Source organism: Pezoporus wallicus, unplaced genomic scaffold, assembly GCF_028554395.1.
Source record: "Pezoporus wallicus isolate ANWC-B61680 ecotype Strahan unplaced genomic scaffold, APGP_CSIRO_Pwel_v1 contig_8000, whole genome shotgun sequence".
Lineage (NCBI taxonomy): Eukaryota > Metazoa > Chordata > Aves > Psittaciformes > Psittacidae > Pezoporus > Pezoporus wallicus.
The window spans coordinates 185,334-210,272 of record NW_026635009.1 but is presented as its reverse complement, the minus strand read 5'-3'; the positions used below and the strand labels follow the sequence as shown (position 1 = coordinate 210,272).

At 44.8% G+C, this 24,939-nt stretch overlaps 1 protein-coding gene across 9 annotated transcripts in view; it reads left to right on the top strand.

Moving 5' to 3' along the window:
• The first annotated feature begins 10,840 nt into the window (after positions 1-10,840).
• The window catches only part of CREBBP (CREB binding protein), a 95,327-nt gene continuing 81,228 nt past the window's right edge, over positions 10,841-24,939 (top strand). For 5 of the 9 annotated variants that reach the window (XM_057404017.1, XM_057403766.1, XM_057403850.1 and 2 more), the window contains exons 1-2: positions 10,841-11,212; positions 24,026-24,738. In XM_057404017.1, the coding sequence (XP_057260000.1) occupies positions 11,128-11,212; positions 24,026-24,738 (798 nt within the window). In that variant the 5' untranslated portion in view covers positions 10,841-11,127. The remainder of the gene's footprint in view (positions 11,213-24,025; positions 24,739-24,939) is intronic. The other 4 variants (XM_057404187.1, XM_057403931.1, XM_057404107.1 and 1 more) reach the window with 2 other exon arrangements.

The window sequence follows — 24,939 nt, the reverse complement described above, 5'->3', positions numbered from 1 at the left end:
TGGACAAATTCAACCTTGAAATAAGTTGCAGCTCTCTCGCAGCGACGGTAACTGCATACTGTGATAATTTGCAAGGGGGGCAGTGTACTCACCAGGGCTTGCAGCCTTTAAAGCAAAATTAGCTCATTTTCAAGTGCACGTTTTCAATTCAGCTTCTGGGAGGAATGGCTCAGCCTGTAAGTGGGGAGTTGGTAGATGAAGCCATGAGGATTTCTTGACTTGCCCCAGTGCTACAAGATCACCCAGTCCGAGAGCTGGGTGGCCTGTGCCAGCCAGGGAGGGAGAAGGCTCCAGGGCTTTTTGTCTGACCTGAGTTACAGGGCTCAGTGTTCACACGAAATGCAATGATGTGTGGCATCAAAAAATGCAGAAAAGATGATCTAATGGTTTCAGTTCAACTTAAACTCCAGGAAATACAAAGCCTGACAATTTTAGGATGTTTTTATGATGGTTGGGCACAGCCAGCCAGTGAACTAACTTCATAACCAAAACTATAAGGATACCCCGGTGTTGTGGCGAGAACTCACACTGGAGTGGGAGTTCGGGGAGCTACTGCTTGGTCAAGGAGAAGGAGATGGGGCTGCCTTTGCTCTGAAAGAGCTCTGAACACCTCTGACTGAAGGCTGGGGTAGACCAGGACCATGTCATGACAACAACCACTTATAGACCAAAGGAGGAGAAGGATGAGAATGAGACTTCTTTCCAGGAAGTCTCAAAAACTCCCGACGTTTCTGGCAGGAAGGATTTGAGCTCTGTGTCCAGAGTCTCAGGCTGCCCACCTGCTGCCGCTGAGCCCTGCTGGGATGTTTGCTGGCTTCAGCAGGATGAGGAGCCACCAAGGGACCTGCCCTGGGAGAGCCTTCAAAGAAGCCCAGAAGTGGCTCCACCATGGTTAAGTCTGCACCAGCTACTGCAGACACAAAAAGGTAAATCATGTTGTGAGCAAGTGAAATCCACATCCAGCTCCCTGTCTTCACTGGATGCCTCCTAGAAGCTTTAAGCAGCTCTATGGTGGGTTTGTACCCTTAGTGGTGCCAGCCACCTAGCCTTGGCTGCCCTGGCTGGCCTGGCCCCCGCTTTGTAACCGCAGGAGGAGGTAGGACCAGGGGTACAAAAAGGGGCTTGAGAGCACAGCTGATGTTGGTGCTGTCAACCAAGGCTCAACCCAAGCGCCACTGTATGTCCAGGCTGGTCACCTCCATAGCTGTAAATCTCAGGTCACTCTCTTCACAACTGCTTCTCCCTCCCCATGCATGGGCTGGGATCAAGGGACTGTGCTTCCTCCAACAACTGGGCTCATGCTGGCTCTGGTATATTCTGTGACGTTTTAAGTTATAAACTTTTCCTGGCAGAGTCTTCATCCATGCAAAATCCTGTATTGGGAGTCTTTGGCTTCTTTTGTTCTATGGGTTTGAGATAACAGCTCTGTCTTGTTTTAACACATCAGTAATGTAAATTTGCTTTCCTAGCTTGAATTCTCCTGTTTGCTCTCTCCCAGAGGGTAATTTTACAAAGCTCATGAGCAAATTCCACCCAAGCATTTTGGGATGCTGCAAGCATCACCGAAAGCCATTGTGAAAAGGTTGGGTCTGGTTTTCTTTCACAAGTGTGCTTCAGAGTTATCTGGTAAATTGCCCTAAGTATGAGCACCAAGTGCCTCCTTGTATAGAAGAGCCTGGAAGACAGGTGAGAAGCTTTTGAAAAGCTTTCAAATAAACAGGGAGATGTGGGCTTGGGCAGAGAGGCCAAACTGGTTGCTTGCAGGCTGATTTAATAGATGTGACCATACACTGGATATGGTGGAGTTGGGGATTGAGATGAGGTGCAGTAGTTTGTCAAGCACTGCTCCAGGATGATGATGGTGAGACCTCCAGGCTGGGTGATGTGGAGCTGCTCTGGCTCCACTCTCCTGATGAGCACAAGGCTGGGGGAGCTTTAATGGCTAATGTGGGGTAGAAAGAACAGCAGGAAAAAAAGGGAGTTTCTCTTCTTAACACCTTATCTGCTGTTGGCTTAAGTAAACAGAAAAACAAGTGACAAGATCATCTGAGGATGATCTAAGACCTAAGCAGAGAGCGCGGGTATATGGCTGTGCACATCAGCAGCCAACCTGTTGAATTCAGCGTTGTAGGAAGTGAGCAGCATGCATAAGGTGGATAGGTTGGTTTGAAGAGTTAATCCTGTTATAATTAGACACAGTGTTGTAACAGCAAAATCATAGAGTCAGGAATCAGAGGGTGATTTACCAAGACCTTACAGTGTGTCAAGTCTTGCAAGTACAGGACAGGAGTAGTGCGCAGAACAAAAATAACTCAGCCTCATGCTTAAAGAAATGGAGCAATAATCTGAAAGAGCTGGGAGAGGCTTCTCTGTCCAACAGACAAGGTGTTTGGCCTTGAGGAACTGCAGGCGAGAAAAGTATCATGTGCAATCAAGGACACAAAGTCCAAACAAATTAGAATACATTTGGACTAATGTGCAGTGATGTGCATGTACACTAAAAGTGCTTCCTGACCTTTATAGGGATTGTTTCATACCCTGGAGCATGACATTTTATTACTCTTGCCTTCTACATAATTTATCATAAAAAAAATATTATTTTGGCTATAAAATTATTCACCTTCATTTTAAGCTCAGCAATAGTATTCAACTTTCTGATCCTTTTTGAAACTAATTTCCCCAGGCAAATTACATACTGTGCTGGGAGATTCTTTCAGCTTTAAATTGTCCTGCCATTAATGTCACAGAATGGGACAGCACAGCTGAGAGAACGATCATGTTTTTGATAAACTTGAAAGCAGTGGAGTACAGCACCTCACTGGAGTTGCTCTCACATGTGTTTTCCAGTAGAAATTATCCCAGTTTTTCCTGTACTGATTATCACCACCATAACAGGACACTTTTTCTGCCCTGCTCTGATCCCTTCACCTGAGCTAGAAGCCGTAATGACAACAATTATTTCTATTTTCACCTGGCCCATTATTTAAGCACTATGCAAATGCATTGCAAAAGGTGATTTCTGCTGAAAAAGGTCTTTCAGCTAAAGCCCTCCTGCTGTGTTTGGGAGAAACTCTGGATTGAATCAACAAAAAGGGCTTGGGTTTGGCTCTGCCATACTCTACAGTGGGCATCCAGGAGATGCCAGGTTGTGGATGTCCCATCTCTGGAAGTGTTCAAGTCCAGGTTGGACAGGGCCTTGAACCTGGTCTAGTGGAAGGTTGTTCCTGCCCATGGCAGGGGGTTGGAACTGGATGAGCTTTAATGTTCCTTCCAACCCAAACCAGTCTATGGTTCTATGATTCAGACAGCTGATTGCAAGCCAAGAGGGAAGTGAGATGCATCTGAGTGGGATGCATGAAAGCCAGACCTTACCAAAGGAGCTCTTTTGAGAAAACCACAGAGCTAAAGAAATAGTAGTGCCTTTGAACTGGTTGCTGCTGTAAGAAGAAAATATTAGGAATTTGGTTTGAAGCAAACTGATGTGAAAAATTCAGTGAGAGCAAGATTGGTGAAATGATAGATTTTGGTCACTTGTGCTTTCTTACTCTCACTTGTCCTTTCTTACTCCTTTTATTTTGCCAGTTTCAGAGTGAAAAGCTGGTTTTAAAGCTTAGTTCATGCAGCATGGAAATTAAATGGGTTTCTTTATCAATTAATAGATCAGAAGGTTTCAGTGCTTTCCTAATTCCAAACATGAAACCTCAGGGGTTTTCTGAATCCTTGCTGAATACCTGAACGTGCGAGAGTTATTCACCTGCAGAAAGGTGCAGTTTTCCACAAATGTGTTGTTTGCCAGAAAGAGGGGGGAAAAAGCCATCATCACCCAACTCTACCAGTTCCCCAGAAATGCTGAGAAGACAACCAGCATTTAGTTTCTCCTACAAATTGCAGTTTCTAACTCTAAACCAGAAGTAGGTGTCTATCCTGCTTGACATCTGCCACTGTAATATTCTGATATCCAGCCTTACACCACAATCTGCTTGGCTTGGTCCCAGGTCTCCTGAACCACAGCTCCTGAGCAGGAGGGCCGTCAAGGGACCACCATGTCCACCCACCCCAAGGCTGAGCCTGGAGCTTGATCTCTCCTGATAGCTGCCTTGGCCAAGGTGGTGATGGGGACCAGACACCCACAGCATGCCCTCTTCAAGCAACATGGGGCAGGACCACAGGAGCTCCCACATTGAACTAGACAGCACTGAGCTGTGAGATCATGTGAGTGTTGCTTTTTTTTTTGTTCAAAACAAGGAAAGAACCCTTGTGGTGAAGGAAGAGCGAGGCCAGAGGAACAAACAGGTGGTTAATGTATTCACCTTGTCAACCCAGCTCAATGGGCTACCTGCCCTGATGAATATTGAAGAATTTTATACAAATTGGAACTGGTTCAGCAGGGCAGTTTCCCAGAGACCCAGCCCACAAGGGCTTCCTGGTCGCAGCTGGGGGCCCTTTCCTAAAAGGGAGGAAAGCACAGTCACAGCTTTGCTCAAAGGCTTGAGGAGGGTAAGGACCCCTGTTCCTTTTCAGGGTGAGCTGTGGAAGATATAGGCTGGAAGTGCCAGCCTACACAAAATTTAGGTGCCTTGGGAAAGCAGAGGCTGAGCAGAGTCTTGGTGGTGACTGGGTGCTCAAGACAGCAGTAGGACAGGGAAGCCCTGGGTAGGAGGTGACCATTTTCCCCCAAAGAGTTTAGACTGGGGACAGCGGTTGGGGTGTGCAGAGAGGCACAGGGCTGTTGTGCATTCACCTTTGGAGGTGGTCTCTGCCCCGAGCGGGCTTTTTGTATGCATGATGGTAAGTGACAGGGCCTCAGTAAGGACAGGACAGCCACCTGTGATAACTTAGACAGAGTTAACTCTAGAAGCCTAACACAAAAAGCAATGGAGCTGTCTGCCACCTAAACCCAAAACATTTCACAGAGTTGGTTTTTAATCCAGGTGACAGAGAGAGGCAGACACTACAAAAGAGCTTGGTATTGCTCTCTGGATAATTTCAGGAGTTCAACAGAGTCTCTGATGTGAAATAAAGTTTTTAAAAGGTGTGAGGGTCTGAAGCCAAAGCAAAAAGCTCACAGGCTGCTGGGCAAGCCAGGACTGACACTTGACAAGGAAGAGAAAATTTTCCAGGAATAAAGCTCCTAGAGATAACCAAAAGTCTTTCACTAAAGCTGTGATTGACACCAAGAGCTTCTCTATGGAAGAGAACTGAGGCAGAGAGACAGGCAAGGCCCAATGGAGCATGAACAATAGCAGAGCAGTTCTGTTGTGGCTACCTCTACCTGCCAGGATGATGGCAGAGTAGGGGGAAGCTGTGGCTTGGCTTTGCAAAGGCTCAGGAGAATTTTGAGCACAGATGACTAACAGGATGATGGTGAGACTATGAGCTCAGGTGGAGTTTGCATGGGAGCATCAGATTTTGCTACATCAGAAAAATAAGGGCAGTCCACCAGAATGCAAGGAGGGCATTTCCAAATATCATCTTAGACACTTAGGTGGAAGTCAATGCATTGCTGTGAGCACTGCTACCAATAAAAAAAGAAAGCTGTACACATAGCTGAACTATGAGATTTATAGTAATTAATTCACTTCCACAAAAGAAATATACAGTCTATCCAAGTAGGTTAATAAATGCTTGGATGGCATTTGATCGAATGGAGAAATGCTTATTGTGGTAAAATGTGCTGAGCCCTTGATCTCATCTCTCTATGCCCTCATGGAAAGAGCAGAGGACAGAAGTGGCCGAGGAGGAACCTTCCAAGGGACAGCAAATCACCCAATCCCCCATACTGGGGCAGAGGTTCGAAGATGAACATGTTACTGCTCTGGGATGCATGGAGTGAACAGAAGAAAGAATGGATGGAGACACCAGGTCTGAAGGGAAGGATGAGGTCTTTCTCTGAGACACAGGTTCAGGCAAGAGGTGGATTCTGTGGTGAGCTCAGTGGAAGGGAGTGTGAACAGTGCTCACAGCTCAGCACACTAACCTGGACTGCCATTCATTTGGGATTTAGCTAATGCCAAGCTGTTACACACAGCACCTGAAGAGCTTGCAAATGCTCCCTCCTACTGCCTATGGGATGGGGAAGGCCAAATCTTTGACAGAGGGAGAAGGCAGAGAGCAGGGAGGTGGAAAACACTAAAATCTTCCTATCTAAAATGGCCAGTGTATCTTTGGGCATCTCTGTGTGCTCTAGCAAAGGATCTTTCACTGTAATCTGCAGGGGAACAAAAGGTTTCTTGTCTTTAATTTGGCCCATGTTGGCTGAAACCACCCATAAGGCACTAATTGCAACTGCTAAAAGGGAGCTGGCAGACATGAAACTTTCCCAGATTACTATTTTATGGATAGAAATATGGTTTTCAGAATAACCATGAGCCTGGGTGAGAGCTGGTGTCAGGCAGACAAAACTGTAATGTGACAGAGCTCAAAGACAATATTTTTCATAGCAGTTTGACTTTAAAACAAATGGACTGTTGTCTCTTAGACATAGTGCAGATTTTATACAGATTTTTCTTAATAGTTCATCAGGCACGGCTGAAGTACAGGCCAACTCCAGCAAAAGGGCTTCACATTTTGGACATAACAAAAAGGACCTCTCGGAGTGACAAATTTGATTATGTGGGTGGCGGAAGACTGTGTGACACTGTGAACTGTTCTCACTTCTGTGAGATACCCTTGCTTGTTAAATGGATGATTCCTCTACATCAGTGTTATGCTGGTAGAGAGGATGGGCAGGATTTTGAGCAGTAGTAACATCCATGGCTGCATCCAGTCCCCACTAGACTCTATTCAACAAGTAGGTAGGAAATGGCTTTAAAATAATACATATGTACTGAAAAGGCAGGCAGAATCAGATCTGGCCAGCGCTTGACAGCATTAAATGACAGGATGGCACCTATGGATCATGGCTAGCCACCTGCAGACACATTGTTTTGCATAAAATGAAGCAAAGAGACCACTTCGGAAGTTAGCCAGCCTCTGTAGCCCAAGCAGCTGAGGTTTTGCAGAAGTGCATAGACATATATAGCTAAACACAAAAATGCACTAACAGCACGGTGATTGCGGTCCCAGGGGTTACCACCACTTCCTGAACACCACAAGAATTCACAATTACTATGAAAATCAGAAGCCAGAAACAACAGTTGTTTCACATGAAGTTGCTCCACAATCCCATGAGTGCAGGGTGTGTGTAACCAGACAGATGTCCTTGGAAAAAAGAATGGGCAGCACCTTCTGTGGCAGACAGGAGGAGAGAAGGTAACAAGTGCTGGGCTTGTCTTTTTGCCTGGGACAGCTTCATCTCACAGCACACAGCGATGGTCAGGCCCTCAGATGCTGGGATGTAATGTTACCAGGAAAACCAGACTCTTATTCCCTATGAGAACTGCTTTGGTGATGCCACAGTGACTACAAGTTACCGGGCAGAGATCCTCAGAAGTTCTTTAGACATTGTTTATTGTTTGGCTGTAAGGATTTGGGGTCACAAGCTATAGAAATGATACTTCCATGTTTTGGCCAGGGAAGGAAGGTAGGATCTAAGAAACTGTGTCTTTAAGCAGCTTACTTCTGGAGACAGGAAGTCTGGCAATGGGCTGCGGCAGTGCAGATTTTATTATGCAATTTCTCTTGGAACTAGTCTCTGAATAAAGGAGTTATCCATTAAGCACCTGCTTCACCGTGCCTCCTGAGCAGCACAGATTAATTCCTCAGGATCCAAGAAAGGGTTTAACTATCAGCTGGAGGAGTGGGAAGCTGTGCTCTGGGATCAAAACCGGGAATCCTGGGTGCAAGTTTGCAGTGGTAGGGCTCGTTTGCTTGCTGTATAATGTCTTTCAAAGAGTTTCCATTCTTTCCACTAAATCCTTCTACTCCATTTAAATTCTTCTGTGTTTGGCATTACCAGTGGGTGAGGCTACCAGCTCTTGCAATACTGATACCAAAGGGCTATGATACCCCAAGCATTGAAGAAGTATTAAGCCTTTTGGTTATTGATTCATAGCCCTGTTTGCAGGGGCAGTGGATAACAGTCAAGGGCTTCCTCTGCCTTCTGTGATTAACCCAATGCTGTTCTAACCCCATGGCAGGGAGCAACTGGGGCCATCCTAAGGGGACATTGTGTCACAAAGAAGCTGTGGGACACAGGAGCAATAGGGCCCTCTTCTGCTTCCCTTACTGCTTGGGTTACAGGATTCCCTCCTTCCAAAGCACTTCTTCCATCTCCCACTCTGTCCCCAGGACCCACAGCCCACCTCTTGCTTCCCCCCCCCCCCCCCCAAATTTCACTGATGTGACAAGCCTGACGCTGTAAAGATAGAGGAGGTCTCAGCTAATGGGAGAGGAACCATGGCCTGCATGAGCTGTCCCATATGCTCCCTGTTCCCAACACTGAGTATCTAGTGTTGCTTGGGCAGGCACACATACACACCAGCTGCTGGTGCAGCAGTGGTGGTGTCCAGGGCCCCTTGCACAGTGGCTGTACTGGTGTAACATCAGTGAACTGTCTAACACCAGGCAGCATGAACATCTTCCTGGAAGTAGATGGTAGCTGTGGGACCACTCAGCTTCTATCCCCAGTGGTAAATCTCCATCCTGACTTCATGCCAGAGCTTCAGAGTTATTGCAGCAGCAGAGAAGGAGGTCATAAAGTGAGCAAAAACCTATGGGGGTCTCCTGGTGTCAGCTGCTCCAGCAAATCCTCCATTGTCAAGATCACCTTCAGTAAACCTGGTCCAGTGGAAGGTGTCCCTGCCCATGGCAGGGGGCTGGAACTGGATGATCTTTAAAGTCCCTTTCAACTCAGACCATACTATGATATAATGGGAAAGGCAAGCACAAAAGGTTATCCAAAATACAGTCTAAAATGCATTGCCCAAACTTCTTAAAAAGTAGAAGCAGCAGACAGCAAAGAGCACTGGTGTCCTCAGCTGTGCCTGACAGAGAATCTCACCTGATTTCCACCCCACCCCCCCAACAGCAAAACATTTTCCCTCAACCTGAACTGGGGAAATGCCTTATATCACAGTAAACCACTGCTGGACAAGAGCTGGTGCTCTCACGTCTCGAGCTGCTATGAGACACCGAACCCTGTCACACACTGAGCCATCCTAAACCAGACAGGAACTCACTGCTTTTGAAGGAAATTAAAGCAGGCATAACCAGAGAGCACTTACTTATGTACTAATTAGTAATATAGTGACAGAAGCAGAGGCCTGTAAGAGACCTCCAGTGTGATTACAGTCAGACCTCAGCGAGGACAGGCACCATGTAAATAAATACAGAATCTGCAAGTTAATGTAATGAAATGCATGTAAATGTAGAAGTAAATGTAATGAATTCGAGTTTTGTAGTAAACAGAAGGCAGACTTGCTCTTCATAAAAGAAGATGTCATTATAGATCTTCTTTAAACCAATAAAATATTGCTGATTAATCCATCTTGGCTTATGGACTTCATCAACACATCCTCAGGATTGTCTCAGTGCCCTTCTCCAGCCTATCCTCTGGTGTGGCTGCTCTTTGGGGACATACCTACATGTAGGCGATGAAAACAGCCCCAAGCAACCCATTTGGGCACAAGGAGCAATGCTGCCACATTGACACGTCACTGTGGCTTATATGACCTGCTTCTCAGGTTGGGAACCAGTATGGAAATCCACAGAAGTATGTGAGCTCCAGTCCCATAAACCTGTTTTGGGCTGGGGAAGTCTGTCTAGACAGAACACGAGGTATTTGTAAAGCAAGGCTGGGTTCAGCGCTGGTGCCTGAGCTGGATTGGGCTGGCTACAATCAGCTCAGGTTGGAGATCTGCAAAGCCCCACTGTGGAGCCAGCACAGCCACATATGACGATTGAGGAGCAGGAGGAAGCCGAGCCCATGGGTGTGCACAGAAAGAAGCCTATCAGCCAGACCACAGCAACCCCTCACATGGTGCAGGCACAAGGAGGACGCAGAGGTGCAGAGGAGGCTGTGTAGGTTCATCAGGAAGGCAAGAGGAAGCCCAGAACAAGTGGGGGATGCTGGGCGAAGCCTGGGGGGGATACAAGCATCCCATGGCCTCAGCATCACCTAAAGGCCTCACTAGGTGTCACCCCCTGAACTCAACACTTGAAGAAGCAGGAGGGCACTGGCTGGCGTGGCCACCACTGACTGTGTCAGGAGTGTTAGGTCCTGATGCACCTCAGCTCTGAGGGGAATCTGGGGCAGTGAAAGGGGTTATGAATGCTTCATCCCTGGCAGTGTTCAAGGCCAGGTTGGACAGAGCCTTGGGTGACATGGCTTAGTGTGAGGTGTCCCTGCCCATTGCAGGGGGGGGGTTGGAACTTGATGATCTTAAGGTCCTTTCCAACCCTAACTATTCTGTGATTCTGTGATGCTCTGAGAATGATATTGAGAGGGGACATCTGTGGTGGGACTGAAAACGGAGACTGAGGGGAGAGAGAGGGTAAACGGGCTGGGGGGGGGTGTGTGAAATGAGGGGAGGGTAATGTGGGGAACAACAGAGACGAGACACTGTAAAGGTGCTGATCGGCAACCCTGACAGGACCAAGGAGGGGAGACTGAGGAAAGACTCTGTCTCCCCGCACTCAGCGGGGGGAAAGGTGGAGGTGGGGATAACCAAGCAGGACGCTGACAAGGGGACCGAGGCGGAAGGGCATCCCTCCCCCCTCCCCTACCTCGGCCGCGGTTCAGGCCGCGGGCGGGGGCGGCGGGCGGGGGCCGCCGCGGGGCTGGGGCGAAACCCCCGGCGCGGAGGGGAGGGGACGGGGCGCGGCGGCGGGGCCCGAGCGGGGGGGCGCTATGCGTCCCGAGTGACTGCCTGAGCCGCCATCCGGGCACCTCCGCAGCGGCGGCCGGGCGGGGGAAGAGGCCGGGAGGCGCGAGTCCGGCAGGGAGGGGGCGCTGGGCTCTTCCCCACCCCGCCCCGAACCCTCCTCCCCTGCGGCCTGCTGCGGCGGCGGCGGCCCGGCTCGGGTATGGGGGAGCGGGGGCCGCCGCCGGTCGGGCACTGAGCGGCGCTGTTGCTCGGCGGTGGGTTCCCCTTTGGAGGAGCGGGGAGAAAGCGAGCTTCACCCCCCCACGGGCTCCCCCCCTCGATAACGATTACCGGCTCGGCAGCCTCTCCTCGGCCCGCTACCATGGCGGAGAACTTACTCGACGGGCCGCCCAACCCCAAGCGAGCCAAGCTCAACTCGCCGGGCTTCTCTGCCAGCGATAGCACAGGTAAGGCCTGCGGGGCGGTGCGGGGGCGGCCGGGCTTCACCGGCAGTTCCCCCCCCAACACCATTTCTTTCCCTCCGGCGCGCGGTCGGGCCTGAAGGCCGCTGGGCCCAAGCGCCCGCTGGAGGGAAAGGGGCGGGGGGAACCGCCCGCCCTTCGCCGGTTCCCGGCGGGGGTGGGAACCGGCCTGGCGAGGTGCGGGGAAAGGGGGGAAGGATCCCTCCCGGAGCGGCTGGGCCTTCTCCATTCGAAGTTACCAGGCGGGACCCGAACGCCAAGTATCGTCCCGGCTATAAATAGCGGTAGGGAGAGACGACTAAGGCCTTTTGAGTTGAATTCCCTTTCCTCCATCATTGACCACTACTTATTCATTTTAATGGTAAAAGAGTGGAGGGATCCACCTCGGCTTGAGGGTACCCAGGTGAGAGGAGTTGTGGGTAGGGAAGGAGAAAACGCAGCAGTAGGAAGCACTGACTTACCCGCTTCTTTCACGGAGTGGTCGGGGTTTCTGTCTCCGCTTCTTAAAACCCATATATTGCCCACAGCTACAGCCCCAAAGCAGACAGTCTCTTCCCTTCTCCCCGTGCGTGAAACGCACCGTGGAATAAAAACTCCTTAATAGCATATTAACATTTTTCATTTCCCACCTGTAACCCTGGTTTAAGGCGCTTGGCTTGAAACATTCCAAGTGTTTTCCTTTAAGAAACACAGCGTGTAGGCAATAGTTGAAGTTGTGGCTTACTCGTGTGATGAAATGTCCAGAAGACTGGCAGTCGCCGCGACTTGTCGCATAGTGTCTTCAGCGTGCCCATGCCTTTTTTTTCCCCAATCATAATGGTTTCATAGGTAGTAAAGCGCATCAAAATGTCTCATTTCCAGCAAGCGTGTGTCCGTTGTAAATACGCACGTGTGTGCATAACAGCATGTGTCCATGTACTGACGTCTTTCAGTGTTCCAGCTGTTTTAATCACTGAAACGGTGGCTTTGTAGGAGCATGAAGTATGTTGGACTTGCGTTTCTGTTTTCAGGGATTAATGAATCTTTTTGAAGGGACAGTGATAAGTTAATCATGCTGTGCCTGCTGTGTTTTTATAGACTGAAAATATTATTACTATAATTTGGCTGATAAATTCTGTGAGTTTTTTTTCGGTTTGCTTAATCTGCATTTGGCAGTAGTTTAGAAATACTTCAGTCCTTTCAGTTTGGGGGTGTGTGTGTGTGTTATGGAATCTTTTTCTTCTCAGCCTACAAATAAGCATGCCAAAAGGAAACGGTATTTAGAGTAAGAACTGGTAGAGAATATCTAGGTGAGGTTTTGTGATTGAATTATGCTAATCCTTTTCATGGAAGCGGTAGAATATCATACGGGAGGCTGATATGCGAGTTGCTATGAAATGCACTGCAGTAACTTGGGAAAAGCACAGTTCTTTAATTCTTCAGCTAGACGTTTTAGACTCTACTGGTAGGTAGTGAAAGGTGTTTGATGCGGTGTCTTTCTTGTTTTTTTCTTTCTTATTTTGAAGTTCACTTGGTCTGTTCTGGAATGCTTCAGCCATAATTACGTCCTGTTCAGCAAGTTCTCATGTGTCTCAGTTAGCTCTGTGCAGTGCTAGATATGTAAACTCCAGCATCTGCATGAAGTTTTGCACGGCTAAGGGGGCCTTTGGTCACCAGAGATAGCACACACCGTGTTGTATTTGAACAAGTAGAAGTATGTCCATAGTGTTCAGTTGCCGTCCTGGTGTTCTTTAGGCAAAAATACCTGTTTGAGAGTGCAGGTAAAGTTAGAAGAGCCTTTTCCAGAAAACTCTCCTGAGTTTTTTTTGCCAGCAGCTAATGCTGCTTGTTGAAAGACTGCTGAACGTTTCTGTGCGTTGTAGGTAATACAAATAGTAGGTGTAGTGATTGCTATCAAATACCTGCTTCTGAACCTAAACCGGTCTGCTTCTTTGCACCGAAGCTTCAATGAAAAAATTGTTGCAACCTGGAGAGTTGCCTTTGTGAGCATAGGTGCTCAGGGAGGTGGGTTTGAGGTTTGTGCCCAGAATGAGTAGCAAGCTGTGTATTGGTTAACTGAATGGGAATGGCAGTTGTAAACCCATGCTGTTTGCTGCTGCAGTAGCTTGCGTGACTGGGACGTGCTTTAAAAGATGTTGTGTTAGGCCTGCTTGTACAGTTCTGTTGCTGAGAAGTACAGCTCAGAGCCTGAAGATACTTGTTACTGAGCGCAGTGGTGCCGTGGTGAAGGGTCTGGTGGCAGGCCTGAACGTTTGGCAGAAAAGCAAATGCTTGTCCCTGTTGATATTTTGCTTTATGCTTTGATGCAATGATGTTAAGCAACTCTTGCCAGGGTAAATTTTAGCTGCCTTTAATTTTTCTGATAAAAATAGCTCCTCATCTTACCAGAGCAATTGAAATTGGTCTGCTTTACGTTCTGAAAGTGCACCTTTTCTGTTAAACTTAAGCAGCTAAATCAAATGTCTGGTCTCAGAGAAGGGAATAGAGATGAAAGGGTAACAGAAAAGTGAGCTGTGACCATGCTAACTTTCATTGCTAACTTACATTCATGGTAGTCACATTTTGCAGTTGCCCCGTTGGCTCTTTGTGTCAGTAAGGAAGGTTGAGACTCATGGCTTGCTGTTTCTGTGCAGTATTGAACAAGCTGGCTCCTGTGGTAAAATGTCCATGGGAAAGACTTTTCCTTGTCTATCCAGGTAAGAGTAGTGTGCTTGTCTAATTGCCACTCTTAGATGCATGATGTTTTTCATACCTGAGCACTTGTCTTCTCTGTAACTGTTATGAGGCATTCTCATTTAGTGTGCTTCAGAATAAACCATGGACTTACAGAAAAACAGAATTACAGTAACTTTGGTTATGGCAGTGTATTATTTTAACATCAGGTGTCATGATTATGTTGTATGTTGTCAGCATTGGTCCTTGGGCAGAATATATAGTGAGCTGGCAGCATTCTTGAGCTGGTCTCAGTCTGAACTCTGTATGTGGATTGTGAGAAACCTGTTTGAATGGAGCAGCAACGAAGCTGGTGCTTTGTGAGTGCCCCTTCACTGTGGCTCTGTGGGTAGCTTGGTGGTAGTCTGTGTTGCATTGCAAGTAAGGCTTCTGTCTGCGTTTGTTGCATACCGGACACCTTCTGCTCTCAGAGCTGTGCTCAGTCCAGAAATGACAGATCGTGAGCAGCTTCAGAAGTCCATTAGAACTGGATTTTCACCTCGTATTTTCTCACGTATGTGTTTTTTGTTGGGTTGTTTTGTTTTTTGGTTGTTTTTTTTTCCTCCACAACTTCAGCTCATAAACAGATTAAGCAGTATGGCTGCTGCTGCAAAAGCTGCAGGCTGAGATCTCTGGTAACTCACGTTCTCTTTATGGCCGTCGTGTCAGCGTCGCAGTGCCTGCATTTTCAAATTGGGGAAAGACTGGCCTTGTCGCACATGCCTTTGTACGTGCTGAGATAAGTAGATCTCTGGCTAACTCCCAGCAAGCTACAGAGCTGTGCAGGAGGGAGTTTGTGATGCTACGCAGCCTGATTTGATCCTGCTCTCCTGCTGAAAACCAGATAGGTGTATTTCTGTGGATTTAGGTTTAAAAGAGGTGGGCTACCTTTAAAACAAATTAGCTTAAGGAGACACAGCAAGGCTTTCTAACCTTATGTTCGCATAGTTAGCTGAGACTGCAAATGGACTGACGTCTCAGTGATCTAAAACCAGATTCTGTTTGTGCACATGAAAGCATTAGTATGGGTGTTTTAGGAGGGTTCATTCCCATATAGTTGAAAAGTTTCATGGAAGTCTGTTTAGTTAGTTTGCTCTTGGTTTATAGGATGTGTGCAAAATTTGAGTGTCAGTTGCGTGCTGTGACAGTAAGAATCACTTTTATACACGTGCTTTTCTCCATCTCTCCCTGGAATAAGGAAACAGGCAATTCTATTAAGTGAACAAACCTGGATTTACAAGGTAGAAATTGGGGGAAGAAACTTTTCTTCTGAAAAGATGTAGGTGAAGGGGTGTGTGTATTTATAATTATTTCACAGGGGTGTCCTTTGTTTCATGGTACTTTTCCTATTCCAGCTATTTTCTCCATTACTGACCTGCATAACTTCACACGTGCAGTTGTAATATGGGACAGCAGATTTAGAGATTAGAGATTGGCTCATTTATTGAGAATCTAGTGCAGCTAATTTCTTACCGATTCATGAGGCATTGCTGACAGCAGATTATTGTCTACTTTCTCATTGTTGGAGGTTTTTTTAATAGGTTTTTCCGAGGAGTTTAACACTAACATCTGTGTGAGATGAAGAGTTGAGCAGATGATCTGCCAGCCTGATTTTAAGTGGCAGTCCTGTGGTTGCGCCTGTTTCTTTTTTTGAAATTCATACTTTGAGTGACAATTGTTTATGTACTTGGGAGTTTATCAGATTGATTCCTTCCCTGTTCATGACTTAAAATCAACTTGGTAAGTGCTGTTCTGTGCTGTGGCATATTGCTGCTAGAGAAGCACTGCCAGCAGCAGGCTGGAATAAGGCTGTGCTCAAGGGTTTGGTCTTTGTTGTACCCCAGAGATCTCCTGATAGCTTGTGAAATGATTCCCAGTTTTCTGTTGCAGATTATTCACTTTCCATTCTGGCTGAATATTCCTAGGAGTCAGAGTCCAGTGCCATTAATTATTTCTACAACAACATGCTGTGTTTCACTATTATGTCTGCAGCTTCACATTACAAAAAAAAATCTACCTATTCTTGGTGTTTATTTTTATTAGTGATATTGCATTCTGCTGTTACCTGCTAACAGAGCAAAACATGAACAAAAGTTTGTTAGCAAAGTCCTGCAGGTTAATGTGAAATCAGAGTGGAAGGGGTAGTTGAAAAACAGAATTTGAAAAATTCTGGGATTTGTTCTTACACAATGAAAAAGCATGTGGGTAGCTTGGAAATTTGACACTTCCACCCTAATTTGGTTTACGCTTTCAAGAATTTTTGCTTTGTGTATCTTCCTTTTAACATGTTATGTTTTCCATCTGTCTTCTCAGATGTCTAAGATACAGAGAGAACCTAAAACTTTTATTTGCAAAACTCTAATAGAGATGTCTCAACAAATACTATAAAGTATTGTGCAGAATCATGGTGTGAATCAAAAGAAAATGGAAACTTCTCACTGGTAATTGGCAGTCGTAACTCAGAATCTAAATCTCTTGACATAAATCTTCAAAGCTTCACTTTATCTTTCCTCTCCTCTTATTCACTGCCATTGAGAAATAAGGATCTTATTTAGAATGTTGGATAAATACAGTATCATTGACTTGCAATAATCTTCTGTATGTACATTTCTATTTATGCATATATAAGTCTAAAATAATCTGCTTCTCCGATGGTCATCTTTAACGTTGCGAGAACTTCCTCAGTAAGACAGTGTTGTCAGGAGTTGCTTTCTCTGGGTGACATGCTCCCCATTCTCATGGGCAGGCATTATTCCATTGCTGCTGTTGGACATCTCTGAGTCAGGCATCAGAGCTGGCTCTGTTCTGTTGCATAGTGTGAGGGGAAAAAGGAACATTAGATTCTAGCCCCTGGCCGTGTGTGTTGCACCTGAAGGACATGAGCTTCTCTTGCTCTGCCCACCTTTAGCACTGCTAGTACTTTGACAGCTGTTGTAGTGGGTGTTGTCGATGACATAGCTTCTGTGTTGTCATCTGCAGTTTCATCTAATGGAGCAAAGAAATGTGCAAGAGACTACAGCTCAATAAGTACTGAATGTAAATCTGTTTTATAGTAGCTATGAAGTTCATTCCTAAGGTTTGTAAACTCCTTTAAGGAAAAGTATTAATGAGAATGGTTCAGAACAGCCTTATCTCTGAAATTAATACTTTAAAGTAAAATAGGTTTGTGAGGGCATTGGAGTTTTTGTATTCAGGCAGTTACGCTTGGAAGCTTTTTTTGAGTGAAATATATAGAAATCATTAGTTTTAAGTGGATGTCTATTGTTGCTTCCTCATGCACATTTGGTTTATTTTGTGTTGTGTGTTCTTACTCAGCTGAATTTGAGCAGCTAGGTAGATGACCCTTTACTTCTAATTTGGTATCAAAAATAAGGAGGAAAAAGTGGCATTAAAATAACGAGAAAGAAAACATGCCTTTTGCAGCTATTATACATCATAAAGGAGACACAGTTTTGCTTGTGCCTTAGTAATCTTGCATAACAATTTTTGGGTTTGTTTCATAATATTACTTCAAGTACATATAAATCATTGCTATTTTAATCTTCACAGAATAGACCTGTTCTGTGCTTCTGTTAAGGAAGGTAAAGGTAGGAACTTCCTGAAAAGTAGTAGTTGATGGGATGAGAAGGCAGTCTTGCTTCTGTTATTGTGCTCCAGGAACACTAAAATATTTAAGCTTCATCAGGATGATCTTGTGAATGAGAAGCTGATGTTACCAGTGGGGCCGTCTCCCAGTGTGTAGGCAGATTGCCTCCTATTCCTTCTGTCTAGATTTCTGCTCTTATGGCAAAGAAAATTACTGAAGCCTTTTGGTCAGTATGTGTAGCCTGATTGTCACCCACAATGTGACAATAGTAATGTCTGTGTTGTAGATTCTACTGGGTAGGATTTAAAGTTACTCACAAGAATGGGCACAGCAATGGTGTCAAAACAGTGAAGACACCTTAGGAAAAAATCCAGAGGAAGAAGGGTTATGGAGAGGCTCTGTAGGATCACAGGAAAGCAAAGTCAACCCATCATTTGCCATCCAGTGCTTCCAAGAACAGACGAGATTGAGCACTCTTGTTGGGCTGCTTCTGCTGCACATTTTGGGGATTATTTTGTTTTTATTCTTATCTGGCATCTGGGAAGAGATGAGAGAGTAGCTTCTTACCTGATTGCACTTCTCATATTTGGTTCTGTGTATTAACTTTGGTTCCAGATACATTTAATGTGCCCTTACTTTACTTGAATGTCCCAATATTAAAAACATTTATTTATTTTAATGGAAGGGTAGATCTGAAAACAGGGATTATTTCTGAAAGAAGCTAACGTCTTAGGTTTTCTGGACCTTCAACACAAATTGTATTTTCATTATGAGCACAGCAAAAGAGACATGGTGGAGACAATTGGGATGAGTACAGGGTAGAGAAACCTGAGGATAGGACATTGTAATACACAACATGCAAGGAGAAGGAGAGGCTGGGAAGTAAACTCAATGTGATCAAGGCAGGATCTCAGTTTATACTGTTCTGTCTTCGGGGGAGTGAGAAAAAGCTGGGGGCAGAACAGTCAGTCATCCCCCTGGCAGGTAGTTACCACACACATCACTTGTGGTACAGAGGATATAGACACTGCATTTTTTCCCATCCTGACTTGCATGCCTGGTGTTTGGTCTGGTGTAAGAAACTTTTTTAAAACTGAATCAATAATACTGGTAATATTGCAGTAGAGGTTAGATGAGAACTCATTCTTTTTCATTAGCTTCTTGATTTGTTCGCTCTGTGTAATGAGCTTCAGTTTTGAAAAGTCACTTAGATGTTGAAGTCTTACAAAAATGTATTTGAGGAGATTTTAGGAGCTTGTAGCTACTTCAGGATTAACTAGATTTTAAGCTGATAGTGTCCCTTTTGGTTATTGGGATGCACAAACTAGATCTCATTTAATAGATTTTAGGAACTGTGTCACTATTTAGTTGCATATCTGTACCCTGAATGGTATCCATCTTATGGGGAATCATGCTTGCAAGAAGACAAGGTGCAAAGTAAGCATGGTAAGAATGAGTAATTCCCCAAACACACCACACCTTCCCCCCCTCCAAAAAAAAAAAAAAAATCCCAGCCATAGTAAGGCAAGAAAAGGTGTTACACCCATTTTCAAGAAAAGCTAAAAGGGCAATGCAGTCAACTACAGGCAAGTCAGCCTCCCTTCCATCCTGGGAAGATAATAGAGGTGCTGGAGTGGATTTAGTGAAGGGCTGCCAAGGAGGTCAGGGCCTGGGCTACAGCCCTCCTGATGTCCCTTCCAACTTCAGTGTGAGCCTGTAAGTGAGAGACCACTGTGATAATTATTCCAACGAGTTTCCTAGAGGCAAATACCTAGAATGCCTTTAGGTGAGGCTCATTTCTGTTTAAAGGTGTATTTGAATTTTGACTGGTCTACTGACTTAAGAGCAAGCAAACGAACTATTTCTTTCTCATCCCAAATGCAAGTGGTTCATAAAGATCAGGCATAAATAAATAAATATAAATATCCCAATCTCTTTATCATGCAAGCCATAACTTGTTAGAACCCTGTCAGATGTCTCCTCTCATTTCCTCCTCACTGCCCACCACCCAACCAATGGGCTTTCCTTGGCCCAGCCAGGTCCCTCAATGCTGTCTTTCTCAACCTGGTTGTTAAACATCATCTTCTGAAAGTCAGGGTCAGTTTGCAGTCTCTCTCTGTCTTGTTAGGTTAAGATGCTAATGTAAAGATTGTTCTACAAATACCTTGCTCAGTTGCTTTAAAACATATGTGCATATTGTCTTCTATGAAACAATAAATTACAGAATCCTCAGACCTCAAAAGGAGGTTGGAATGGATGTGTAATTCCTGACTGCACCGAACAGTATTGCTACTGAGTTGAGTTACCTGTCATCGAATTTTAGGGAATGACTGGAGCTCTGAACTGTTGAGGCTTTGTTTACTGGGGTCTGGCATGATTGAAAGAAGCCTTACAAAACAAAATTGGGCTCACTGAAATGTAACAGCTATGTTGGCAGGAAAGAAAGGCACAATGAAAATACTGCTTGTATTGCAGTGTGACTTCAGTGTCTGCTCTGTGGAAGGGCAGTCAAAGTTTGTAATGGGAAAACTCCAATCACGTTTCAAGTGGAGATTATGCAGGAAGAAATGAAACTGAGTTTGATAGTTCTTCTGTTTGTTGTGTGATATGTTTGAGATACTGAAGCATGTAAAAAAAATACCTTAGAATGTTTGTCACCTCTCAAGGCTGAGCTAAAGAGAGGGGGAAATGGTGACATTGAAGCAAGTTAATTGATTGAATATTTATATTAAGAAAATGTCTCCTGATAACAGTTGCAGGTAGTCATACAGCTGGAGATGTTCTGCCTTAAGAAAGCAACACAGTTTGTTTTTCTTCTCAGAAGGCTTAGAAGGAAACAGAACATCTTTTTTTATTCTGGTTGCTGAAGGTGTTGTCCAGGAAGGCAGAAAACTGTGACATTTAAGCTCACAAAACTGAAATTAGGAGAGTGTGTGTCTCAAGTGTGGTTATCTTTATGTGTGAAGATAGCTGCTCAAAGAAGGCAAAATTCTCAAATTGGAAAAGGAGCTTTTTGGGAGGAGTGGGGGTGTTGTAGCTGCCTCGTGGTTTTCCATCCCTTCTGAAAGACATGTTATCTCTGGGTTTTGGCACTCTCCTGTTAAGAGGACATTTGTGTTTATGTAACAGAGGTAATGAAAGGTGTGAGATTTAGGATCAGAAGTGGTGTGTTAGTGATGAGAGGCTATGAAGTGGGTCTCCACAGCCTTAGGCAGTTCTCCTGCTTTCACACAGGCACTGAAACTAGATGTATGTGCCTCACTAGTTAAGGGAGTCTAACCTTTAAAATGAAGACTGCTTTTACTATTCTGTTGCATGCTAGTTGGGTTTGAGAGACGGAGTAGGTACAAAGCTCTGTAATTGGGGTGGGATTCCTCAGTGTAGGTGTTATTTGAGCGTTGCTTCAGGTAACTATAAAGGCGAAGGCATCTCTTGATTTTTTAGACTCTTGGTAGCTGCCACTGACATTGACATAGTCAAAGCATTGAGAATGGAAGCAGTTAAGTTCTTCTCATGAGGATGGGGGGCTAAGCTTGCTTCTCATTTTGCTACCAGTAGAAATGGGCCACATTCTTCTTACAGCAGATTTTTACCTGTGTATAAGTACATTTATTATTTTTATAACTGCCAAGACAATCTTTTTATCTTTATGGGTTTGTTGCAGACATACTCAAGTAGACTTTTGTTTTCTGTTTTATAACTATTGTAAAAAGTGCCTTGTGTTGATGTTTTTAATGTACATGACTGACTAAAATATAAAAGCAGGAAGATTAATCGTTGCCTCTATGTTTACTACTCAGGGAGTTTTTACACGGCCACCATGCTAAGCTGTTTACCTGCTTTTTATTTTCCTGCTGGAAGAGCTGTAAACTTTCCCTGCCTAACCTTAATGTATAGCCTTCTTACAGGAGCCTTAAGAGTGGTAGATGATTTTAGGTTTTAAGAGGCAGTATTCCCAAATGCTTTTTTCAATCTTTTTGTAAACTGCAAAAACATTTCCAGCTCTTGGCTCTGGTGAGACTGTTAAGAGTCTGGCCAGCCAAACAAAAAAGATTTGAGTACTTGTACTCCAGCATCCCATTTTGAAATGCAACTGGAAAAAAAATGCTCTTCTTTTTGTAAGCGACAGCACCATCTTCCCCTTCCACATTTTGTCACTTCTCCTCTGCCCCTGGCCCTTTTAGTCATTAAATATTAACTATTTTGGTGCAGAAGCTTGAGAAGACATAGTTTCATGGGCCTTATGGAAGTTGTCAAATCAAGCAGTGTAAACCTTGAACTTCCCAGCGAGCTGGGATGGTGAGCTGTTTAGCAAAAATGGCAAAGCCTCAGCCATAGACCCTGTGTCACCTTAGTGACATGCAGACAGATGGCTTTGGTCATGCTCCAGGCTGCAGCCTTCTGTATGCAGGGAGATGGGCTGTGCTCTGGGGACCTGGGACTTGCTTGTGGCCAGGTGGGGCTTGATGCTGAAAACAGGCAATGGAGTTTTCATCAGGGGAGTTAGAGAGGGATGGAAGGCTAAAAATAGTGAAATCTTGGAAGAAGGAAAAGTAGAATCAAAAGATATAGTAAGAGACACAAATTGCACCATCGTATCGAGTAGCTGTGTGGGAAAGAGGAAGTGAAGCAATCACTGAAGGTATACCAGGAATTTCTGTGAAGACGAGCGGAAAAGGTGAACTAAACAAGAGAAGGGAAAGGTGGCAAGTAAGAGAGAAATTAAAAATACTTTCATGAACCTAGCTAATGAAAATGTTAGTTTGTTACTTGCCTGCTTGAAAGGGCATAGCTCTGTTCCTGAGCTGGGGTGTATTTTGTCACAGCTAACTTCATGCCAGCCTGCAAAGCTGCTTCAGAGCTGACTGACCTCAGTAGGTCATGATGGCAAGATTCAGGACTCTAAGCTGCCATGAGCACCTCAAAACAGGCAGAATTTAACATTTTTGTATGTGTTTACTGTGACTGTGTAATTCACTGGTCATTGCAATACATCTGAAAACTTCCATTCGTTTTTATTCAGTGCGGCTGAATTGAAAACTTGAGTGCTGATGAAATGCATTGTGTTCAGATGTACTGAGGTGTCTTGATAATGCATCATGGTGTGGTCTTACAGGTTATGTGTTGTTTGGGTTTTGTTATTTCTTCTCAATGCAGTTAGAGTGGTCCATGCTGTCACTTACGCTGCTTTTGCAACCTGAGCCCTACACCAACTTTTTGCAGTTGAAGAGTGAGAGGTTTTTAGGGCTAGCTTGGCAGGAGCCAAAATAAAGTTTTCACACTTTTCTGTTATGTTACAGTAAAAAGTGGTTGGTTTACATCACATCCTTGGGGCGCAAAGCTTCTCTGACATGTGCTGCATGTTTGAACAACTACTCTGATGAATTGAGGCTAGTCTGTATGTATTGCTGTATGTACTTGTCCTCAGGTCTTCAAATATATAACTTGCCTTCACATGGAAGTACCTATACAAAGTGAGCTCACCTACTATTTTTAGTTACATGCTAAAATAATTCTTACACAGAGGCTGCTTATAATGTGCAATAAAACATTTTGGTGAAACTGAGTTGCTCCTTTTGAAAACAAAATGAAAAACCCCCACTGCTTTTTATCAGTCTGGATGCTCAGCCAGGCAGAGCAGTTCCTTCAAGTGGCTTAATGAAGATTAGATTGATTTATTTCACTCATCTGGAGAGTGTGTGGATTACCTCTGTCAATATTGGGCATGATAAATGAGGGCTGGGCACTTAAGAGAGCAGTTTGAATTATTTGAGCTGTTCAGGGGATCAAGAGTGACTTGATTCAAGAGACGTTATGAGGAGAAAATGCTGAGCGCCTTTTGGGATCTTCTGAGATAGTGGATCGTGATGCAAATCAATAACTAGAAACTGATAATGCATGTGTTTATATGTGAGACTGGGATCAAACTACTGAAGAAGTAGCTGTTATCTTCTAATCAAGTTTTGAAGCCTAGCTGGAGATGTTATTTGGCCATGCGCAAACAGAAATTACAAAGTTGAGGTAGGATTGCTGGGTGAAATGCAGTGGTTTGGGATTATATAGGAGGTCAGAGAAGGTGATTTAATCATTCTTTTGGGAGAATAAATGTGTAGGGAAAAAATCTCTTGATATTTCTGCTGCCTTCTGTTAGCTAAAACTAGAGAAATTGAGGAGTTAGGCTAAATCAGATCATCATGTTAGTTTCTTAAGCTTGGTACAATGTTTTGTTAAAAATCTTGTGAAAAAACAACTTGTTGGCTATCCTTATCCTGTGTGGTTTTGTGTGAGTGTGCAGTACATACCAAGAACTGTGCTTTCTGAAAGGCTTGTGAGTGTGTGTCATGGAGACCCTTGCTTGCTGGTTGGGTTGTTGAACCTTGGGTAAAGATGTACCTTAATGCATGTCATTGTGTAGGACTGCTGCAAAATACTGTAGATAAGTGTTTTAGTTACTTTTTTGTCATTTTTTTCTGACCTTTATTTCTGTTTTTAACTTGTAGATTTTGGATCTTTGTTTGACTTGGAAAATGATCTTCCTGATGAGCTGATCCCCAATGGCGAGTTGGGCCTTTTAAACAGCAGTGGGAACCTTGTTCCAGATGCAGCTTCCAAACACAAGCAACTTTCTGAACTTCTAAGGGGAGGCAGCGGCTCTTCCTTAAACCCAGGAATTGGAAATGTGAACTCAAATAGCCCTGTCCAGCAAGGAGTTGGTAGTCAAGTTCAAGGGCAGCCGAACAGTGCTAATATTGGTAATCTGGGTGCTATGGGTAAAAGTCCCTTAAACCAGGGAGACTCTTCTGCTTCTGGCCTGGCAAAGCAAGCAGCCAGCACCTCTGGACCTACCACACCTGCGTCACAAACTCTGAACTCTCAAGCACAAAAACAAGTAGGGCTGGTGACGAGCAGCCCTGCAACATCACAGACTGGACCTGGGATATGTATGAATACTAATTTCAGTCAGACACACCAGAGCCTTCTCAACAGTAATTCTGGTCACAGTTTAATGAATCAGCCTCAGCAAGGACAAGGGCAGGTAATGAATGGATCTCTTGGGGCAGCTGGAAGAGGAAGGGGAGCAGGAATGCAATATTCTGCCCCTGCCATGCAGGGGAATGCAGGCAGTGTGCTGGCAGAGACTTTAACCCAAGTATCTCCACAGATGGCTGGTCACACCGGACTGAACACAGCACAGACAGGAGCAATAACTAAAGTATGTACAAATACTTTGATATATTCTATTTATTGCACTTGTTTTTTCTCCACACAGGTGTTCAGAACATTTAGTAGATTCTTTTCTGAAACAGAACTAAAGAATGCACTTTCTTGAGTCTGTAGTTACCTGTTTCAGTCACCAGTGATACCATGAAAGCAAGATAATTGAAACAGTATTTCTCATGTAATGAGAAATGAA